Genomic DNA, 23,928 nt, shown 5'->3' with positions numbered 1-23,928 from the left:
GTTCAAACGATTTCTATTTGCTCCACTACTGGCCTATGAGCCCAATAAACGCCACCTCACTTAGACTGGCTCTTTTTCTGACTAGGAAACTTGTCACACGGTTCAGCGTTTTCCCAGTCATATTTCTCTATCTCCCAACTAGATTCTGTAACCTCTCCCATAGGCACCCAAAGGTGGTCTGGCAATCCACTGATACTTCCTAGGTCCGCAGTCATTTACCAAACTGAGTATTCTCAGTAAGGCTATGCTTGGCAACCCTATGAAAAATTTCACAGGCCATACCTCTACACACACTTATCTCCCTTTCTCAAATGCCTTTTTTTCTCTCTCTCTTCAGCCCTTCACTAACAAACTTGAACTTTAACTTCTGCCTCTGCTATTAGAACATAACCTCCGAAACGGCAGGGATTTTTTTCAGTTTTCATCCATTTGTTTCTTTTCCAGCGACCAGAATAATGCCTGGGACTCCCCATTGTGGAAGAAAATCCAAGTATAAGATAAAAAAGAACAAAAAAGGGATCAAAAAACTTACAATCAATCACGCAGGGATTTCATTGCCAGGAATGAAATCTGGCACTAAGAAGGCTCACAAATATTTGTTGAACACAGTCGTTCTCAAAAGCTAACCAGTCAACTACTTTTGAGAGGCTATTAAAACACAGACTCCCAGGCCCGTGCCCACGAATTCTCATTCCACAAACCAAGTGGAACCTCTGAATCACGGCAATGTATTGAGGCAGGCAACAGAACGGCCAAAAGGGAAGAAACACTGAGCCTAGGGAGAAGACTGTGAGGTTGAGCTACGAAAAGATGCTCACAACTACATTTCGGTAAATAAATGTACTGAGCGCCTGCTGCATACGAGGTTTAGCCGCTCCCTCGGGGACGGAGAAAGGCGCGGCCTCCGCCCTCCGGAGACTTTTGATCTGGCACCCCTCGACGCCCGCGTTCCCGGCTCCCTCCCACCTGATTGCTCCCCGGCTCCGCAGGTCGCCCAGGCTCCGCCCCCGAAGGCCCACCGCTCACCGGGCGCCCGGGACGCGCGCCTCGGCCTCCCTCACCTGTGGGCCCTGCAGACGCCGCAGCAGCGCGTCCTCGCCTTCCTCAAGACCAGCTCCTCCAGGCACCGCTCCACGGCCCGCTTGTCCTTCTCCAGCGTCAGGCGGTTCCGCTGCCGGAGCCGTCTCCCCTCCGCCGCGACTGCCACCCAAGCGGCCGCTACCCGAGGCAGTGCCGGCGGTTTCCGCTGGGATGAAAGAGCAGGCTTTCGGGCCGGCCCGGCCGGCCCCACTCCTGCTCTCGGGTCCGGTCTCATTCCGCTTCTCCGTTTCAGCAGCATCCTCAGGTTGGAGAAGGAACGCAGGCGCTCACGTGGAACATCACTGCGCCTGCGCCGGGGCCCTGGCTTTCCGCTGTGGACGAAGCCGCGGGGTCGGGGGGAGCGGAAGGCGCCTGCGCAGTCCTTGAGCACGTGACCAGCACTCGCTTCCCTGCGTAACGCCCACTCCCCTCACGAGCCCCTCCCCGTGTGGGAGTTCCTCCGGCGGGACCAGTCTTCCAGGTGGAGGGGGAAGCGGCGTGACTGGAGTGGAAAATTTTTCCTAGCACAACTTCGCAGCTGTAACTGATTGAACGGAGCACGATAAAGCCAGGGTATAAACTGAGACGACAGGATGAAACTTCTACTCTTCTTCCTGACCCCTTAACCACTCGACTTACACGAGCCCCAGTTGCCTTCTCCACCCCTGCGTCTTGGTACGGCCCTTGGAGTACGGAGCCTGCAGAGGGTCCCACGCTGGAAGACAGATAGGAGGGTAAGTAGGGAAGTGGGCCAATCGGGGCGCGGGTCACGGCGCAGGCGCGTTGGGGAGGGAGGGCTATGCTAATGTTGTTGATATCCTGGGGCCACCCGAGTTAAAGGGGGGAAATCCGGGGGCTGCCGCAGCCGCCACCGGTCTGGGCCCAGCTGGGGCCCCCGTGTAGTCGCCGTAGTCCCAGGGAGAGGCGCCTGCCCCCAGCTCGGGGAGGGGGCGCCGCGAGCCCGGGGAGCACGGACAGCCCCTACCCATGAGGCCCTGATGGAAAACACAAAGGATCTGGTGAGAGCCGAGCGCGGCAGCTGCTTTGTGTGCCAGGTGGGGGGGTGGCGCCTGCAGCTCCCCGACCCCAGGAACCCCTGCAGCTCCCTGACCCTGCTCCCCGGCCTGCTTCTCCATCCCACGCCCCCTCAACCTCCGGACCCCCCCTCCCCCTGGCGGCCGTTAAACGATTGGGGGTTCCCCTCCCCCCACCCCCCTCACTCCTCGACTCATCGGGGTTCTCTTTATCCCTCCGACTTCTGAAGGAAAAATTTTAGAAGAAAGTTTTTCTCTTCGTCCCGCCTCCCCTCCCCCTTCAGCTCTGGCTGGGGGGAAAGGCTGGATTTGAGACTTCCTTTTTCGGCCGCCCAGGGTGGGGGAATGGAGTCCTCACTTCTCCCAAGGGGGCAGAGTTTTGGTGCTTTGCAGGGGAAGGCGCCTATCCGCTGTGGGGCGACTGCCGCGAGGCGTTTCGCACGTGGAGGTGGAAAAATGGAAAGGGGGCGGGGTGGGCACGTGTGGGAGGGAGAGGTGGGAGTGGTGTTTGGGAGGCAGCTGCCGGGGCCGCCTATTTAAAAGGATTTAAAGTCGGTGGGCTTTATGACCGTTGAGTTCTCTTTTGTGAAATAAGAATCCTGACATTTCAGAGTCGGAAGAGACATTAGAGGTCACCCAAAGCGGCCGTCCCCTCTGCAGCCTCTCTGACAAGTGGTAGGTAGCCTGGGCTTTGCCTAAACCCCTGCAAATACTGAGCGCTCACTGCTGCCCAAGGAAGCCCTTTCCGTTCAGCTGTTATGATTATTGTTTGCCTACCCTTACTGGACTCTCGTCTCATTCATGTCCTTGTTAAGTTGATTCCCTTTTTACTTCTCAAATTTTCTCTCACATCCTCCTCACCCACCCACCGCTCATTGGCCTATATTTTGTGTGCCAGGAAAGAACAGCAGGGAAGTGGAGGAAGGAGATTCTAAGAGATAGTGAGGGCCAGCTGAAAACTTTGCTGGATCTTTTCGAATGTGCTGGCTTCTATGTCTGAGGATGGTTGATATTTTTCTACAGGAAGCTTGGGAATTAAGGTCTGGGGAGTTCATGGCTGTCTTCTCCCACTAATGCATCTTTTTGAAGTTAGAAATTTCAGTATTATCTCTGTAGTACTCCTGTCTCAAAGCACATTTCTTGTTTTCCTTAATCAGTCTCCCTAAGAATGCCTAAAATTGTGTCCTGGAGATTGTATTGAAGCTGTTAGAAGCACCTCCTGGTAGAGGGACGATCAGAAGAACTGCACTACTACCCCCACCCCCTTTTGACATCTGCTTTTCTGTCTAGCTGGGCTTCCTTCTCAGTGCCCCTCCTTTGCAATGTTTTCATTTATTTTTCTTTTTTTTTTCCAACTTTTTTGTGAAAGTTGAAATTTTTGCAACACTTTATATTTGTTTAGAGTTTGCAGTATTTTTCATGATCCTTACATTACTGTGCACCTATAGTTATCACTCGGTAGTGGAGGCAATTCAGTCTTTTTGTTACTTAGTGTTTTTCCAATGTTCTTCTTCATTTGGTGAGCTATGGCGCTTCCAAAAGTAATTTTATTGGCATAGGAATCTTGGGGGCACATATTTTCCTCTTCCTAAAATGGTGAAGTGGGAGTTAAGACAACAGATAAAATGTGTAAGTGATGAATCTGGTATAAAAGCCAGAGAACAAATTTTATTTTAAACTTTCAGCCCCCTATTTAAAATGTTAGAGCACAGACTTTTTTTTTTCTTCCCCTGTTTTATGACTTTTGCTCTGCTCTGATGTGCTTACACTGTGCTTTTTTTTTCTTGTTTGTTTACCTCAACACCAATGAGTGTTTAGAAAGAAAATAGCTTTTTTTTTTTGCACCACCTCCTTCTCTGAATAACAAGTAGCTTCTATTTATATAGAACCCCATACTCCAGGCTTATGGGTGCCTTGCAAATTATAGCAAAAACTGTCTTGAATAAGTATCTGTTTATAAGTATCTTATGTTGGGCCATGTTTTTTAACTCTTCCAATTTTTAATTTTGCACAAACTTTGACATACGATATTTTCTGTAAATCTAGTCACTAAAGTTAAACATGAGAATGAATACTAGGTACTGGTAAAAGTTAATAGAGCTGTGTAATTGTCTGGACAGTTTTAATTAATGTGGAGTTCCAAATCCCTGCTCCCTTTAAACATAAACTGTAATGACTTAAGTTGATGGACTTCGGAGACATTTGCATTCTAAACATACTAGACAGGAATGACTGGTTTTATTTTTAAAGAGGACACTATTATATACTTTTATGGCCGGTTATATGTTGACCTGAATAGTGTCTAAACCTTAGATGTTCAGATGCTTTGAATCCTCAGTTACATTGGAAATTAAAATAAAATAATTTAAATTGTTTTAAACATAACATAGTAGCCAAAGGAAGGTAAAACTGTAGCTTAGAAGTGAAAACAACGTATTAATGTCATAAATACTAAACCACTAGGTTACTAAAAGCCAAGAGTGCTCAGTGCTTTGAGTGACCACATCCTAAATTAGACAAGTCACTCTTCTTTTGGTTACTCCTTGTTTCTCGATTTTTATCTTTAAAATGTTTGGTAAATAAGATTTAACTTTTTCACAATTAAAATGTTAAGATAAGCCATTTAAAAATACCATTAGTTTCAGTGTTTCAAATCCAAAAGAAAGATAAAAACATCAAGATAAAAGACGAGAAGAGACTTAATAATTAGTTAAAACAAGCTAAGATATGCTTCTTAACACTAGTGGATTCTTGACCATCAAAGGCTACTTTTAACCTTATACAAGAACTGCAGGTTGTCTTGGATTTAATCATGATTTCTAAATAAGTCTTTTTTTTAGGATTTTTTTCCCCACAAATTTATAATTTCTTGCTTTGCTGCAACCCATAAGATAGAGTGGAAAGAAAATAATTCCCAATTGAATTTTTAAAAATTTTTTTTAGAGGAGAGGTAAGTAGATGTATTATTTTTAAAAATTTTTTTCTCCTTGCCCTCCCATTGAATTTGGCGTGGGATGAAGTGATATAGTAAAGGGCACTGGCAGACTAGGTTAGCATTTCAATTCTGCCACTAACTAGCTTCACAACTCATGTTGAACGAGATCCTGTGCCTCAGTTTTCTCATCCTTCGAGTTGAAGGGCTGATATAGAATCACCATTGTCCAATAGAACTTTTTGTCATGCTGGAAATGTCCTTTATCTGTGCCATCTATATGGTGGCCACTAGCCACACGTGACTGTTGAGGGCCCAAAATGTAGCTAGTGACTGAGGCACCCAGTTTTTAATTTGATTTATTCAGTTTTGATTTAAATAACCACGATGTCTGCCACCTTGGACATGCAGATACAGAACAGTGTTTTCCAAGCTTAGCTAATCTCTTGAATCACCCCTTGGGACTCTTGTAAAAGTACGAAACATCTGTCAGAGGTTATCATTCAGTAGGTCTGCAGTGGAACCTAGGAATGCAGGCCTTAGAAAGGTTTTTATTAGGTTGGTTAGAGAAACACTGCATTAGATTTCTGAGCTCCCATCTAGTTCTCATTTTAGTATTGGTAACTTAAAATGTAATGTAGTAGAAATGAGCTCTGGACAAAGTTGGCAGACTGGCCAGCCTCTAGCTCTGGCACCTCCTGACTGTGAACTTAGGCAAGTTTGCCTAATTTCTTCAACTTTCATTTTCCTCATCTAAAATAAGGACCAAACATCAGCCCTGCCTTCTTCCCAAGGTTTCTGTAAACCTCCAGTCAGATGTGATGACCACTGTATAAGAAAATGTGAGCTGCTATAAATAACTAAAATGTTGAGATATCTTTCCAAGGTCCCCTTTTCCCCCTTTTCAGTGCATTATCTAATTCCTACTTATATTATAGAACTAGCTGTAGATAATACTCATTAATTAACTTCGTGATTTCTTGTCCTCCCAACTATTTGGCCATAGTTTGTAGTCTAGTTTTAGGACATGCATATTAAATGTAATATTTTTTTAAAATTTCTGGTACTTAGCATAATATTTGCATATATTGCTGAGTAAATATTGGGTAATGCCATTTATTACTTTACTTGTAGACTTCAAAACTTTAATTAGCTAGTTTCAGATTATTTTATACACCAGAAAAATAACCCCCTTGCATACACGTGTGTTCAACTGTATTTTAATTGTTCCAATATCAGTACCCTATAGTTATTATTATTCAGTGATTGTATATCTTTTGAGCAGCCAGCTTCAAATGTATTTTTTAAAGATAAACAACAAGAGAATATCATCACTTTACATCAATATTTTCAGGTTTATCAAGTCAACATGATGCTAAAAACCTATTTAAATTATTTTTTGACATTAACATTAATAAATGATTTTGCTTGTTTGCTCACATTACATTTATACTACAGTCCCAGCCACAGTATAAATTCTGTTATTTGGAGTAGAATTAATAGCTAATAGTGATGTTTAATGTAGCCCCTCTAGGCTACTACATTTCAGACTTAATTTTGACATGGTCATCTTATTTTTAATTAGCTTTTCAGGTTCATACTTAAGGATCATAGCTTTCTTCTCTGAAGAATTGAAATTGAAAGCCCATTCATGTGAATTATTTTATTTTGTCATACATCCTTCCTGTGTGGTAAGTGGTGTTTTCCTTATTTGGAGAGAGGGAAACAGAGTCCTAAGTAACTGTTGCATCCAAAATCCTAAATAATAGAACTAGACCTTGATCCCAAAGAGATGGAGGTTTGTATTTTTATATATATCAAAGCATAGCTTCCTTTTGCTCACTAATGTTTTCTGTAATGTTTCTCCTAGAGAAATTTATGCTTTTACTGGACCCTTTGGGTGATTATACAAGTAAATTAATGGTTATACCTTTTCAATTCATTTATGAATTTCACAAGAAGGAAGGTTCATCAGGGTGACAGTCACAGTAGGAAAATGAAATTCTACTGTGATTTATGACTCCTTCCTACATTTTGTCACCATAAAAACCTTTTTTGTTTTATTTTTCATTATAGAAGTGTTAACATATTTGCTTTAAAAAAAATGAAAAATATGGAACAGTTAAAATTATCCTTCCATCCCATTCTCACCATTAATGGTTTAGCTATTTATTCTTTCTAGGATCTTTCTAAATATATATATAAACAAACATAGATATATCAATCTGTGCATATACCAGCATATATTGTTTCTTTTAATAAAAAATGATTCATACTGTTCATATTTAGCAATTTACTTTTTTCACCTATTTTACCTGTTGCTAATCATTCCCCTACTTATGGCTAGATTGCTTTCAGTTTTTCACTTGCTACAAGAAGTATCCTTCCACATAGATTCTTGTGTCCCGTGAGTGTATCTGAAGCACAAATTCCTAAAAGTGAGATTGCCTGTTGGAAGCATACTTACTTTTTTCAAATTTTCGTTAAGTAATAGAAATTACTTTCCAAAAAGATGGCGTACATTTGCCTCCCTACCAACTGTGTATGAATGCTGTTTCTCCACATATAAATTTGCCAGTGCGAGATATCATCAATCTCTTAATTTTTACCAGTTTAATGAATTTTTAGAGGTAATTTATACTTTATAAAAATTCACGTTATGTTTACAAAAGTAATATATTCGCTTGATAGTACCATGTAACAATAATAAAAATACCCGAAAAGGGGATCCCTTACAGCAATCTTTTTTTCTCTTCCCACTATAACTTTCATGAAGACAGCTATTTTTTAATTCTTTCATCTTTTTAATCTACCTCCATAATTCTAAATATTAGGCTCATGTTACTTCATGTATGAATTTTAGACATTATCTTTGACTTACTCTGTAGTGGATGAGGAGTCACCATACATGCCCTAGTATTAGGTAAGATTTCCCCATCTACAATCATCCTATCACCTATATTCAAGGCCTTCAGGAGTCACTTAACATAATATTTCAGTTTTACTTTGAGAAAGTGTTCAAAAAGGCACACTACCTGAAAGTTTTACTTGATCTTTGATTTCTGTACTTAAAGAAGTTAGCTGATAAAACCGTAATTAAGAAAAAAAGAGAAAGGAGGTTAAAATTGAAGATAGATTTAAGATAATTTCCTTGACTCATATTGCTAGTGTTCGTTTTAGCTGTGTGACCTTGGGCAAATTACTTAGCCTGTTTGAACCTCTACTTCCTCATCTGTAAAATGGGAATAACAACAGTGTAAGGATTAAATGTATTACTACATATTAAGTGCTTAGAGTGTCCTTGGCACGTACAACATATCCTGTAAGTTGTATTATTTATATTAGTTGTAGTCCTAATTATAACAGGCTTTTTATAAATCGTTAGCAAAAATAGTTCTTAAGGCTATCATGAAATTTATAAATAAAACTCATGTAGGGTAAAATGTGTTTCTAAACCAAATTGGATGAAAATAAAGAAGACTTAGTCTGTAAAATTGTCAGGTGAATTTAATGTATGACAGATGAAGTGTTTCAGAAAATGGAAAAAACAGTATTTCTAAAATAATATATTCTGATATACTACTTAAATGTGTATGTGGGCAGCATCCAATCTAGCAGATAGAGAAGAGCTCTGAAGAGCTACATAAGATGAGACATTTTTGTAGACCAAAGTGAGCAGGAAGAACAAAAGAATTGTACTGGGCATTTGCTGATTTGTTACAGTGGGGTAACTTGTGTTGATAGATTGACCTAGGCCTGTCTCCAAATCTGGAGAACAGTGGCAGAAGCCTGATGCAATTTTCCCACTCACCTACTGATGAACCAAACAAATCAACAAAAAGCACATAGAAATCACACACCACCCCTGCCTTCAGCTTTAAGAAACAGATTACCACAACCTTCAGATTACCTGTAAGTAGAGAAATCAGATTCTGCCCATTCCTGTGGATATGAAGAGTAGGAAAGGGTAGGCTTAACAGGTTCATTAAAAGAATTTAGGGGCATGGAAGGCTTAGATGAAGCACAAAATACCACTTCCCAAAGAGAAAAATCCAACATTTTAAGTTCCAAAATAATGAATATGGTTTGAAATATGATAGATCACAGCTCTAGCCCCAGAGAAGTGCTTGAAAGTAAGCAATACCAGAATTGGTACCCTGAAATTATAAGTTGTACTTCATAGGGAAGGAGTGAAGACATGGAGACTTGGAGTCATGGCCGTAAAGAGAATGAAGGAAAAGGAAAAAATAATCTTTCACAAAAAGAGAAACGTTAGAGAATTCTTGAACTAGGAACTCTGACCATAAAATGAATAGAAATAGAAAAGATTGGACCACATCCATACAGAAATTCTATAAGAAAAAAACAAATAATATGAATAATATGAAGAGAAACGTTAGAGAATTCTTGAACTAGGAACTCTGACCATAAAATGAATAGAAATAGAAAAGATTGGACCACATCCATACAGAAATTCTATAAGAAAAAAACAAATAATATGAATCAAAGCATATCAGCTGATGAAAATCTGTCCCTCCCGCTGGATAAAGAAGAATGTGAGGCAGAAGAAAATTGACATATTAATACTGAAAATGAAATAAAGCATCCTCAAGCCAGTATTTGGATAGAAATAATGATTTAAAAAAAATGTCATTCAGAAATATAAAACAACAGAAAGGGACAAAAGACAGGAAGAAATAAAGTCAGATTAAACTGAGAAAAGAGAAGAAAAAAGTCATACCAGAAATAAAGTCTAAGTTACAAGTTTCCCAACAAACAACAGAATCAAATGCAAATATAGTAAAAGACATAGAAGGAAAACAGAATGAAAATGAAATTTATTCTTTTAAATTGACTTTAAATGAAAGATGAGTCTAAAAAGTCTTAAGTGTAATTGATGTCTCTCAAGAAGGAAAAGAATAAATCTGTAATATTTAAAACCATAATCTAAGAAAACTTTCTGGAATAAAAGATCTGACTCTTGAATTTCGAATACATGTAAAAGTTCATACCAGAAGACAAACTCCAGTATATATTTTAGTAAAGCTATTTAGCTTTAAAGATACAGAAAAATTCTCTGGGCCTCCAAGCAAAATAATGAAGTGACGTACAAGGACCAGATAATTAGAATGGTATTGGATTTCTCAAAAGCAGCGTACAAAGCAAGACTATAGTGGTGCAGCATAAGGAAAGAAAATGCTAACCTAAGATTTTATACCCAGTCACCTATCCTTCAAGACTATAAAATAACAGTTTTGGACATGCCAAGAAGTCAGAGAATACTGTACTCACTAGGCCCTTCCTGGGAAAATTATTGAAGGATGACCTCATCTAAGAGATGTTTGTGAAATTTTCTGCAAAAAGTAACAATATTTTACTTATATATCTTTTTAAACTAAGATTAAAACCAAGAGTAGGAACATAAGGTAAAAGAATAATGCATAAATGTTAAGGTTGTGACAGAGCAGAAAGATTGCAGCTAAAAAATATGGGTGGGTAAAGGGAAAAGAGAAAAATTAGAATAAAAGTGATGACTTTAGTTTGGCTATTACAAGAGACTCAGAATATTATCTGAAACTGAAAGAAACGTTGGGTAAGAAAAAAGAAACCTGGAGTGGTAAAAGATACTAATTCAAGGATAAGCATTAGAAAAAAGGATACAAACTCTTCGAAATACTGAAGGAATTTTTTTAAGACCAAGCAAAGAAAACCATCATGAAGGAAAAAAATACAGTAAATATTGTATAATGCACTCAAAAATTAGAACAAAATAATATGACAATTGAAAACAAATACCGGTCATATCAAGGAGGATTCTCTCACCAATTAAAAATATTTTCAGATAGGCTTAAAAATCACAACCCAACTTTATAACATACAAAAAGCCCTTAAAACAGCTAAAAATAAAAGGATGGATAAAGATATACTAAGCCAATAGAAATAAGAATGCAGAGTTGGCAATACTGATAACAAATTAGAAGTCAAACCAAAAAGCATTAAACAAGACAAAGGAGGACTGTTTAAATGCTAAAACTACAGTTCACAACAAAGATACAACAATTATCAGCAAGTCTATTTAAATCAGAAGCTGTAAAAATGGAAACAGTCAAAAGAAACACTAAAAATGGAGACTTAAATGCTCTTAGCACAAGGTAGGTATAGTAGACAAAATATCAGGGTATAAAATATCTAAACAACATAATAAAGCAGATCTTCAGGTATGTCCATCACTACATTCTAATAGAGAATATGCTTTCTTTCAAACACAGAATATTCACAAAAGTTATTGATAATTAGGAAGACATCATTTTAGATACCATTCAAGAAAACAAAAGCAAAACCAAAAAGCAAAAGGACACTACCTTGATATTTAGAAACCTTCTATTATATGTTAGAAAGCCCTGTACAAGCATATTGATAGCAGTTTTATTCATAGTAGTCAAATCTGGGTTGAGAATGGTTAGACTAATACATTGATAAAGTGCAGTATTACTCAGCAGTAAGAAGCAATGAACCATTATACATGCAGTAACATAAGATAAATCTCAAAAATACTATGCTGAGTGAAATAGATACAAAAATGTATGGTTTTATTCCATTTCTATAAGATCCTAGCTATATGCAAAATTAACTAGTACTAAAATGGGGGTGGGGAGGGAAAAACTGACTGGGAAAGGACGTGAGGGAGTTTTCTAGAGTGACAGAAAAGTTCTATATCTTGATGTGCATTCCGAATTATGCTTCAATTTAAAAAAATAAACAACTCTTGGGTAAAAGGGAAATGCAAACAAATTACAGTTTCTAAAAAATAATAATAATGAAAATACTGCATACACATCATAATCTGGAAAACATTTAAAGCATTAGCTGAGGAAAATTCATACTCCTGGATACCTATATTTTCAGTTGTAAAAGAAAAATAATAAATTTTATGTAAGATCTTTGGCTTTATCAGTGATTGATAAATTGGGCAGCATCCAATCTAGCAGATAGAGAAGAGCTCTGAAGAGCTACATAAGATGAGACATTTTTGTAGACCAAAGTGAGCAGGAGGAACAAAAGAATTGTACTGGGCATTTGCTGATTTGTTACAGTGGGGTAACTTGTGTTGATAGATTGACCTAGGCCTGTCTTTGGGAGAGCTGAGTGTAGAAACCTAGCTACTAAATTTTGATTTGCTGACATGGGACTTAGCATGAGCAACTCCATCTTGGGTCTAATCAGGTTACTTTAACATAGTAAAAATGAAAGAATGAAAACAATCTCCAACTCAGAAATGAACAACAAAGTAAGCAAGAAGAAAACACAAAAAAGAAAGTAATAGATAAAAGTAGAAATTAATGAGTTGAAGAACAGAAAAACTACATATCAAATTGCAAGTCAATTCTAGATTTTGGGGCGGGGGGATTCACAGAATGCATAAACCACTAGCTAGTTTAATCAAGGGGGAAAGGAGAAAGCACAAATTCGCAAAATAAGAAATGACAAGGGAAGTGATTAGAAGAAACTGAGGAAATCATACACAACTATTTTGCACACCTCTATGCAAGTAAATTTGAAAACCTAGATGAAATGGATTATTTCTTAGGAAAATACAGTTTAAGAAAATTGGCCTCACTAGGGATAAAAAGAAAAAAACTATTTCCGTTGAAGAAATAGAGAAATTTATCAAGGAGCTATCCCACAAAACATGAGGCCCAAATGATTTCACAAGGAAGTTCTACAAAACCTTTAGAGACCACATAGTTGCAATGCTACATGAATCATTTCACACCATAGAAAATGAAAGGGGGGAGGGTATATAGCTTAGTGGTAGAGTACATGCTTAGCATGCACAAGGTCCTGGGCTCAATCCCCAGTACTTCCTCTAAAAATGAGTAAGTAAACCTAATTACCTCCACCCCCCGCCCCCCAAAATAAAAAAAGTAGAGAAAATGAAAGAGAACTTCCTAATTATTTTATAAAGCAAGAGTTACAGTGATTTCTAAACCTGATAAAGATAGCACAAAAAATGGAAATTAGATATTTATGAATGTCAATGTAAAACCCTAAATATTGTACAGTCTAATACCATATTAAAATGCATTGTGATGAAGTGAGCTTTATAGTAGAAATACAAAGATGATTCAGTATTTGGAATTCTGCTGATACAATTTACCATATTAATAGCTCTAAGGAGAAAAATCATATTCTCTTTCTAGATGCTGGGAAAGTCTGTGACAAAATATACCACCTGTTCCTAATAAAAGCTTTTGAGAAAACAGGAATGGATAAATCCTTCCTTAACATGATTTTTGTAAATACGTACACACACCTTAATTCTAAAGCCAGCATCTTAATAGGGAAACACTAAGATCAAGAAATGAAGTAAGGGTGTCTGTTGTCTCCACCATTTAACATTGTGCCGAAAATATGAACCAACATAGGGAAAAAAAACATTTATAGGCATAAAGGAAAAAAGATGAAAAGTTTCTTTGCAAGTAACATGATAGTTTGCCTGGAATGCCCTAGAAATTCAGTGATACAACTTTCAAAATAATTTAGCAAGATTGCAGTATTTAAAATAATCTTAATGTATTCAGTAACCAAGTAGACAATATAACAAAAGGGGAAATTACATATACATTAGCAACAAAAAATAGATAAAATACTTAAGTTCATAAGGATTTGCTTTGAACAAGAAATATTTAGGGGGGAAGGTATAGCTCAGTGGTAGAGTGTGTGCTTAGTATGCACAAAGTCCTAGGTTCAATCCTCAGTACCCCCATTAAAAAAAAATATATATATATATATATATTTATATACACACACACACACGCACATCCACACCTAATTACCTCCCCACAAAAACTGTTTTTAAATTTTTTAAATTGCGTGGCAAAAAACTCCATAATCAAGATCAAAATTTGCCATATGTAACAGACAATGGTAAATTCAGGATAGGTTCCTAAATACAGAGAATTTTGAAAAAACATTTAAAGATTAAAAACACTAAAGAAAAAAGAGCAGAAGATAAGAACAGACAATTTCACACACATACACAAGAAGATACAAAAATGGTTCAGTGTAGGACTATATTGATTTTTAATAGTAGTCCCCACTGAAAAGGATGAGAGTTCCTTGGAGGAATGGTTGATTTCAGGGATGAAGCAGCAGAGGTATAAAATGATCCTGGAATTTCTTGATATCCCAGAAAATAAGGCATTACTCTAAAGTTGACCATGTCAAAATGATGTAGGAGCCAGTTCAAGGGGATGCTAGTTGCCAAATCTGAGATTATTTGAGCCCCCAAATAATTAAGGGTGGTAATGAGTTATACAACATTAGGGGGGTGGAATAGGAGTTAGCGAATTCATACTGATGATGAGTAAGTAGGTAGATATACAAGTGAAATGATGAGGGAGTTCCCTGCTGACTGGTAAATGAGCACTAGAATTAGAAATCATTTTGCAGCCATCACAGTAATGTTTGGTTTGGCAGAAGTTATTTGATCCCTAATTTAGGGATGAAGTGGGTGGGATTTCAGTGAGAAACAGAATATTTGTATTTTTTAAGTGTCCCCAAGTTTGCTTATTAGTTGCAAGGAGAAATATGGTAAGTATACAGTGGAAAACTGGGCAACACCTTGGCAGAGTGATCAAAGTGAACATCACTAGTGAGGGGCAGATACGCATCTTGTGCCTCTGGATGTAATACTCTGAGAGGGATACGTCACTTAGGTAGTATTATGGGGATATATAACCTGAACGTGAGGAAACTTCAGATGAACCCCATGTGAGAAGCATTCTTTTAGAAAAAGGGGAGGAGGCCTGCATTCTCCAAAATTAATCTTCCAGATTAAAGGAAACAAATACAACATGATCCTGAACTGGAGGGAAGAAATGCTATAAAGGACATTATTGGGTCCATTGGACTACGGATGGTAAATTAAGGCAAAATATTGTTAAATTCTGAAACTGATAACTATGCTATAGTTAGAAGAGAATGTTTATATTCTTAGGAAATGCACATTGAAATAGTTAGGGATAACGACACATTGTATGCAACTCTCAAATGGTTCAGAAAAAAATATATTTCAAAAGAAAAGTAAAACAAATGGGGCAAATTTTTAGTAATTGGTGAATCTGAGTAGAGTGTACAAAATTTCACTATACTATTTTTCCAACTTTTCTGAAAGTTTGAAGTTATTTCCAAGTAGGATGTTTTAAAAAAGAAAGACTGCTAACATACCATTTTCATCCAGCATATTGGCAAAAACAACAACAACAACAAAAAACACTACTGCTGGCACAAATGCAAAATGGTAAAATTTCCATGGAGAGGAATTGGACAATACCTAACAAAATTACATAGATATTCACCCTTCTACCCAGAAATTCCGCTTCTGAGAATATACCCTGAAAGTATACCTCAAGCAATTTATATGTGTGTGTGTGTACATTGCAGCAATATTTGTAATTACATAACATTGAAAACTACTAAATGTCCAAACGAGAGATTGGTTAAATAAACATACACAGAATGGAGTACAGTGTAGCTCAAAAAGGAATGAGGAGATGTCTTTGCACTGAAATAAAGTGATTTCCAGGACATATTTGTAAATTAATGAAAGGAAAGGACAGAGGAATTTAGTTTGTGGCTTTTTGTGTAAGAAAGAAGAGGAAATAAAGAAGCATAAATACACGTATTTACCTTTTCATAACATACACAAGATGAGCCAGAGAGTAATAAAATTGGTCACCCAAGAGTTGATGAGGTAGAGAAGGAAATAGCATTGCTCTAGGTTATACCTTATGGTATAGTTCTTTATACTTGAAAGCAGGGTGATTTTTTTTGATAGTCCAAAGAGACGAAATTAATTCAATAAGGATGTCAGAGGACACTAAAACCAAAAACAGACCAAACTGGACTTACTTCAAATGAGTAACATAACTGCATTGAAGGAGGGAGAAATAACTAATCCAAGAAACTCTTAAACTCAGTACTCCTTCCCTCAGTTTGGGGAGAAAAGACTTCAAAGAAAATCTGAATTCAAAAGTTTACTTTTGTATCAGTATGGATGCTGTGCTTCTGAAGCTAGTTAAATGTGTAAGAGGGTGGAGCAAATGAGTAAATGTTAATTTTGTTGGAAGCCGGGTTTTTCACTGGAAGAAGAGCGAGACATACAGATGTGGGAAGGTAAGGAAAAGCCCTGTGGGGATGAATTGGAATTGGAGGTGTAACTGTGAACTCATGATTTTCTAAAATATATTGTATATACATATGACACATGTCACATACATGTGTACATATATATTCCAACTCCATGCACTGAAGAGCTCCAGAAGCAATGAGATACCCAAGAAACAGCACATGGAGTACCTCAATCATTATTTGACATCCCCCAGAAAAGAAACCGAGGCTCTTTGGTTAAATGGTTGATTCCAGGACTGAGACAGGAAAAAGTGTAAGCCTAGAGTGTCTTGGTAGGCCAGAAAGTAAAGGATGACTCAAAAAATACTAGGGACATGTCAGAATGACATAGGAGTTGGCTTGAATGGGCTCCCACTGGCCAAATCTGGCATAATTTGAGCCCCCAAGTAATTAGGACAATAATGAATTATAAACAATTGAAAAGTAGGAATCCGTCAGTTAATACCCATTAGAGAAAAAAGAAGGATCTTCCTTACAGAAGAATGCCAGCTGATGAATATGGAAGGAATTCTGGGGTTGGAAAATGATAGTAAAAGATTGGGTAAGAATCATCATTGGATGCTGAATCTGGAGTGAAGTTTTGAGGAGGAGAATATTTGCATGGTCTTGAAGTGTCTCCCTGTAGATTGCTTATTGAAAGAGGGAAAATAGACTCCAATGGAGAACCAGACCAAAGCTAGACCAAGTCTTCAAACTTACCACCAGTAAGGGGCAGATGAGCATCATGTAATCTGGATGTGCTATCATGAGAAGGGTAGTGTCAGTGATGTAATATTGCTGTGTACAGTGAATCTAATGTTGAGAAAACTTCAAACACAAAAAGAGGAAATTTTTATCTTAGAAAAGGAAAAGAAGTCTGCATGAAAGAATTCCAAATAATTTGTGTAGATATTTCACCCTCAAGGAGCAGTGCATAATTCCCCATTCCTTAAGTGTGGGTTTCAAATAGTCGCTTTCTTCCAAAGAGTACAATATGGAGAGGGGTGAAGAGTAATTTTTAAGTAGAGAATCCTGATGGCTACTTCCTCAGGCAAGTGGTCAAGGTCACCGTCAATAGGGATAAGTTATGTTGACAAGATGTATCCTTGGTGTATGATATACTACAGAGGGCATTTTACCTCTGATTTTCATCCCCAAAACATAACCCCAGTCTGATCTTGAGGAAGTTACGAGACACATCCCAACAGTAGGGACATTCAGCAAAAATACCTGACCAGTACTCCTCAAAACTGTCAAGGTCATCAAAAACCAGGAAAACCTGAGAAATTATCACAGTCAAGAGGAGCTTACATTACACTAAATGTAATGTGGGATCTTGGAACAGGAAAAAAAAATTGGGTAAAAATGAAGGAAATCTAAATGAAGTACAGACTTAGTTAATGACAGTGTATCAATATTGGTTCATTAATTACAACAAGTGTACAATACCAATGTAAGATAGGGGAAACATTTTGGGTATAGGAAAAGTACTGTATCTTCAAATTTTCTGTAAATCTGTTGGAACTTAATATAAATGCTATAAATAACTTGTAAATAAAAATTAAATATTTTACAGTAAAAAATAGCTATTTACTATTACCTTCCTTAAAGAGAATAGGGAGGACATAATCTTATAATAAAGAATAGTCACTTACATTTAATAAATTAAGCTTTATGAAAAGACGTGTAACTCAGACAATAAATGTAAGTTGACATTTACTCTTTTATCTTCATCCTCCAAGCTTTTTATTCAAATTGATCAAAAAACTTGCTTCTGTTATTTTTAATGTCATTGAGAAATGAGGAATCACCATATCTTTATAGCTATCCACTTCATTTAAACATTAATGTTTGTATAATTATATGAATAGTGTTTACTGCTGCTCAGCCTAGTCATTGTACTGTGCTCCTTTTTTTAGTATAACTTTTTTCTTGGAGTTAATTGTATCTTTTTTTGCATTTAATCATTATTTAAAATATCTTTTCAAATCCTCCAACAAACTCTGTCAAACACAAAAATTCATTTTATCCTAGAGCCCCATCAACCTCCATCCTTCATCCTCCTTCTCTCATATAGTCTGCTTGCTTTCCAGCCTCCGGCACACCTGTCATCCAAGGGGCATCCCTTTGTCATTGTCTTGGTAATTACCTTTACTTCTGTCCGGTGTTAGATCTTCTTTCTTCATTACTTTGATGTTATAATGAAGCACATCTTCTAGTAATTTCTTGAGTAAAGTGAACATGGGAGCTAAGTTTTTTGAGAGTTGGCATTATCTGAAAATACCTTTATCCTACCATTATATTTGGTTGATAGATTGACAGGCTGTAGATTTTTTTTTAAACAGCTTTCTTGAAGTAAAACTGACATGAGATTAAAACTAGACATCTTTTTTTCTTTTTTATTGAAGTATAGTCAATTTACAATGTTGTGCCAGTTCCTGGTATACAAAATGTTTCAGTCATACATATACATGCATATATTCCTTTTTGGGTTCTCTTTTTCATTATAGGTTACTACAAGATACTGAGTATAGTTCCTTGTGCTATACAGGAGAAACTTGTTTATCTACTATGTATATATATAAATGTTTATATAATGTTTATTTGTAAATATATAAATACATATGTATTTGTAGGTAGTATCTGCAAATCTCCCACTTTATTCCTTCCCACCCCCTCCCCCCCCGGTAACTATAAGCTTGTTTTCTATGTCTGTGAGTCTAAAACTAGACACCTTTAAAGTATACAATTTAATAAAGTTTTAACAAATGTATATAACACTCATGAAGCCATCACTATAATCAAGATACAGAACCCAGAAGTTTCCTCTGCTCTATAACCTTTTTCTCACCCCCAGCCCCCATCCCTTCCTGGGAAACTACCTGTCTGCTTTCTGTCACTATACATGAGTTTGCATTTCCTAAAATTTTATATAAATGAAATCATACAGCATGTACTCTTTTTTTTGTAAGATTTTCTCTCATTGTTATTGAGATTTATTCCTGTTGTATCATTAATTCATTCTTTTTTATTGCTGAGTAGCAAAATGGAATCTTGGGCAAACCATAGTTTGTTTATTCATTTATTTGTTGATGGGCATTTAGGTGTTACCAGTTTTGAGCTATTATGATCAATTATATGTCTTTGTATGGACTTATGCTTTCATTTTTCTTATATAAATATCTAGGAGTGGAATGGATGGTAAGTGGTGTATGTATAGCATTTTAATAAACTACCTGTTTTCCGAAGTGCTCCTACCATTTTACATTCCCATCTGCAATGAATGAGAGTTCCATTTGCTGCACAGACCAGAGAGGGTTTTTTGGTTTTAGGGGTTTTTTTTTTGGTCATTCTAATAGATGCATAAGAGCATTTTGTGATTTTAGTTTGTATTTTGCTAATGACCAGTGATGTTGAGCATCTTTTCATGTCCTTATTTGCCATCCATATACCTTACTTGTGAATTGTCTTTTTAGATCTTTGCCTGTTTTCCTTTTACCTGGGTTGTTTCCATTACTGAGTTTTAGTAGTTCTTTATATATTCTAGATACAAATCTTTTATCAGATACATGATTTGCAAATACTGTTTTCCAGTCTGTGGCTTGTCTTATTCTCTCAGTGGTGCCTTTCAAAGACCAGAAGTTTTCAATTTTGATAAAGTCCAGTTTATCAGTTTTTTCCTTTAATGAATCATATTTTTGATACTTGTGTACCTAAATTAAGATTGTGAAAGTTTTCTCCAATATTTTTTCTGGATGTTTTATAGTTTTCGCTCTTACTTTTAGATTTATGATCCATTTTGAGTTAATTTTTGTTTATGATATAAGGTATAGATCAAAGTGGTTTTGTTGTTTGTTTTTTGCATATGGTTATCTACTTCTTCCAGCACATTTTGTTGAATGCTGTATTTTCTCCACTGAATTGCATTTTCACCCTTATCCAAAAAATCAAGTGACCATATATGTATGGGTCTATTTCTGGGCTCTGTTTCTGTTGATCTGTTTGTTTGTCTTTATGTCAAAATCCCACTGCCTAGATTAATGTAACTTCATCATACATCTTGAAGTCATGAAGCTTATGTCTTTGAACTTTCTTGTTCTCAAAATTTATTTTGGCTATTCTAGGTCCTTATGGTTCCATATGAATTTTAGAATCAGCTTGTCAATTTTTATCCCAAAATCTGCTGTATTTTGACTACATTGTGTTGAATCTGTAAGTCAATTTGGGAAGAATTGGCATTTTAACAATATTGATTCTTCTGATTCATGAACACAGTACATCTTTCCATTTTTTTTTTAGATCTTATACTCTTAGAACAACATCTAATAGTTTTCAAGGTGTCAGTCTTGCACATCTTTGCCAGATTTATCCCCAATTATTTCATGTTTTTGATGCTATTATAAATGGTATTTTTATTTCAATTTCTGTTTTTTTATTGCTAAGAAATAGAAATACACCTTATTTTTCTGTATTGCTATTGTGTCAGGTGTTCTTGCTAAACTCATTTATTAGCCCAGGTAGCTTTTTGGATGTTTCATCAGATTTTCTGCAGTGATGCATTATATCTGGGAATAAAGATTTATTTAAATTTCTTTCTTTCCAATCTGGATTCTTTTCTGTTTCTTTTTTTTTTTTCTTTTTGCATTGGCTAAATTTTCTAGTACAATATTGAATACAATTTAGTGGCAAAAGCATATATACTCATTTTGTTCCCAGTCTTAGAGGGAAAAAAATCCAGATTTTCACTATTAAATTTGATGCTATCTTTAGGATTTTCCTAAAAGCTCTGTATCAGGTGAGGAAATTCTCTTCTATTCCTAGTTTGCTGAGGTTTTTTAATCAGGAGTACCTCTTGGATTTTGTCAAATGCTTTTTCTGCGTCTCTTGATAATCATATGACTTCTTTTTTAGTCTATTAATGTGGTAAATGTTGATTTTCAATGTTGAATTAGCTTTGTATTCCAAACCCACTTGGCCATCCTGTGTTATTTTTATGTACTGTTCAATTCAGTCTGCTAAAAGTTAGTTAAGAGTGTTTGCATTCTATACTGATGAGTAAGTAGCGTTCTGTAGTTTTCCTGTAATGGCTTTGTCTGGTTTGGGGATCAGAGTAATGCTGGCCTTTTAGAATGAATAGGAAGCTATTTCATCCTCTTCGGTTCCTGGAAGAGCTGATGTAGAATCTGTAGTATTTCTTAAGTAGAATTCCCCAGTGAAGCCATTAGGGCCTTGTTGATGTGAAAGTTTTTAACTACAAATTTAGTTTCTTTACCTATTCAGATTATTATAGTTATTTACCTATTCAAGTAATGTGTTTCTTTATGTGTAAGATTTGGTTTCATGTCTTTCAAAGAATTTGTCCACTTCTTCTAAGTTGTCAAATTTATTAGCCTAAGGTTGTTGGTAGTATACTTACTGTCTTCTTACTATCTATAGAATCTGTAATGATGTCACCTCTCATTCATGATATTGGAAAGTTTGTATCTTTTCTCTTTTTTTCCTTGTCTCTGATTTGAGGTTACTCAGTCTTATTGATCTTATCAAAGAACCAACTTTTTCTTTTTCTTTTTTTTCTCTTTTTTTTTTTTTAACTGATTTTCACTTGGAGTTTTGAGTATAAATTTTCTGGTACGAATTTTTTTCCTTTAGAAGTTTGAAGGCATTGCTTTTATTAATCGTGTTATTAAGAAGCCCACTGGTCTCCTAATTCTCTTTTCTTTTAATGTGACATAGTGTTTTTCTTGAAGCTTTTAGTATGTCAGAGTTTTGTAATTTTTATAATGATGTACCTTGGTTTTTTTTTTTTTTAAGTCATTAAGCTGGTCTTTCATAGTCTCTCATTATAGAAACTGTCTTTTGATCCTGGAATTTTGTGGTTGTATTTTTTTTCCTTTTTTTCCTGTTTTCTTTCTTGAATTTCTCTAGTCTTTGGATTTTGTATCTTTTGGATATAACTTTTATCTTTTTTCTTTTATTATCTACTTGTCTTAATTTTTTTTTTGAAGTTTTCTTTTGCTCTCTGCATTATTTCTGTCTCCTATAGATTTTTTTTTTTAAGCTTTGTTTTGTTCTTTCACATTCTTCAGGATTGGTAATCCTTGCCTTGTCGCTATTTTCATGGTTAGTTACTAAACAGCTGATGGGACTGAATGTGCCTAAACTGGGCTTGTCGACTAGTGAGATTCACCATTGTGATTGGTTACTTTTTAAATCTTCTCTCTGGTCTGCACTTTCACTGTAATCTGTTTACGTGTGGCTATCTTTTTGTTGTGCTTAATATATATTGTAGTTCCATCTATGAATTCATGTTTTCCTTATTTTTTCAGAATTCTCAGCCAATATCTCATTCAGCTTTACCTTTCTCCGTTCTCCATGTTCTTTCTTCTCTTTGAGAGAATTCGTCGTGACATGTGTTATTGGATCTTTACATTTGGTGCTCTTTTAACCTCTTATTTTCTGTTTTTGTTGTCTTTTTGCTATTTTGGGTTCTTTCTTAATGTTTATCTTCCATTTCCCCAATTATTTTTTAGACATGTTTATAAACTACTGTTTATCCCATCCATTGAGGTTTTTGGGTGTTTATTTTTATAGCAGTTAGGTTTTTCATTTACAGAAATTTCGTTTGGTTCTTTTCAAATCTGCCTGATTGCTTTGTATTCTTTGTTCATTTTTCAATAATATTTTTATTTCTTCTTAGACAGTTTTTATATGGTTATTTTATATTCTGTCTCTGGTAGTTCCAGTGCCTAACTATTTGGGATTCCTAATCTATTTCTGCTGATACTTGAGGTGAATTGCTTATTGTGTGTTTGATACTTGATACTTGATAAAATCTGTGCGAATGCTGAAAGGTCTGAATTGTAGGTGATTATTTTCTGAAATTGTTTAGTATTGCTATTGCTGGGTATCTAGGGACACTGGTAGCCTGGAACCACTGTAATCTTTCAATGTGGGGATTTTCTGACCATCTCGGGTAGAATAAGTTATAATCTCAGAGGAATCCAGGAGGGTAGGGCTTTGATTGCCAAATCACAGAGAGGCCTCCACCCACAGCATAGGCAGAGGGGCTCTCTTACATATCCCCTTTGCATATAGTCAAATTTTTTTTCCCACCCATTTTGCAGCTCTCGTGGAAGTTGCAGCCCCCTTGTGGTTTTGGTCTGATGCAGGAGTTTACAGTTAAGCTCCTCACAGTAAATAAATGGTAGGTTTTTACATAGGATAAATTGATTACTGTTCATATATATAGTTCACTAGCATTCTATCCTAATAAAAGAAAAACTACTTCCCCAAGTAGAATACAGCTTCCTAACTAGCACATCTTGGGTTACGTGTATGTCAAGATACTCATTCCTGCAACACTTGCGGCAGTCAGAGGCCTCAAGCTGTGTGCATCCAGGGGCTTATTTCCCTTATGTTGTATAGAGGATCATTTTCTTTGTGTGCAGGGACTGTGGAAGATATCAGAGAGCATTTCTCTAGAAAATTAGTCCTTAAAAATGCTTTGGAAAAGGCTACATACATGTCCCTCTTAAATTGTTATAATGTTCATAAGCATATTAAAGGTTCAAAGAGGGCTTTGAAGTAAGGAAAATTTCCCATATGTATTTGACCATAATACTTTTTTTTAATGTTAACAGCCTATAATTATTGAAACCAAAATGTTCGTAATCATTGGCCCTGTGAAATTTTAGGGTTATATTCTTTAAG

At 36.5% G+C, this 23,928-nt stretch overlaps 1 protein-coding gene across 11 annotated transcripts in view; it reads left to right on the top strand.

Annotated features, from left to right (window-relative positions):
* Positions 1-1,672: 1,672 nt before the first annotated feature.
* The window catches only part of MBTD1 (mbt domain containing 1), a 61,790-nt gene continuing 39,534 nt past the window's right edge, over positions 1,673-23,928 (top strand). For 3 of the 11 annotated variants that reach the window (XM_072938702.1, XM_031676296.2, XM_072938699.1), the window contains exons 1-2: positions 1,857-2,099; positions 2,726-2,789. Coding sequence is in view for 4 of the 11 variants with exons in the window: in XM_072938696.1 (XP_072794797.1) it covers positions 2,460-2,562; positions 2,726-2,789; positions 6,632-6,737 (273 nt within the window). In the remaining 7 variants the exon portion in view is untranslated. Of the gene's footprint in view, positions 1,815-1,856; positions 2,100-2,312; positions 2,563-2,725; positions 2,790-6,631; positions 6,738-23,928 lie in introns of those variants that run through there. The other 8 variants (XM_072938701.1, XM_072938700.1, XM_072938703.1 and 5 more) reach the window with 7 other exon arrangements.

This window comes from Vicugna pacos, chromosome 16 (assembly GCF_048564905.1).
Source record: "Vicugna pacos chromosome 16, VicPac4, whole genome shotgun sequence".
NCBI lineage: Eukaryota > Metazoa > Chordata > Mammalia > Artiodactyla > Camelidae > Vicugna > Vicugna pacos.
This window is presented reverse-complemented; position numbering and strand designations above follow the sequence as displayed.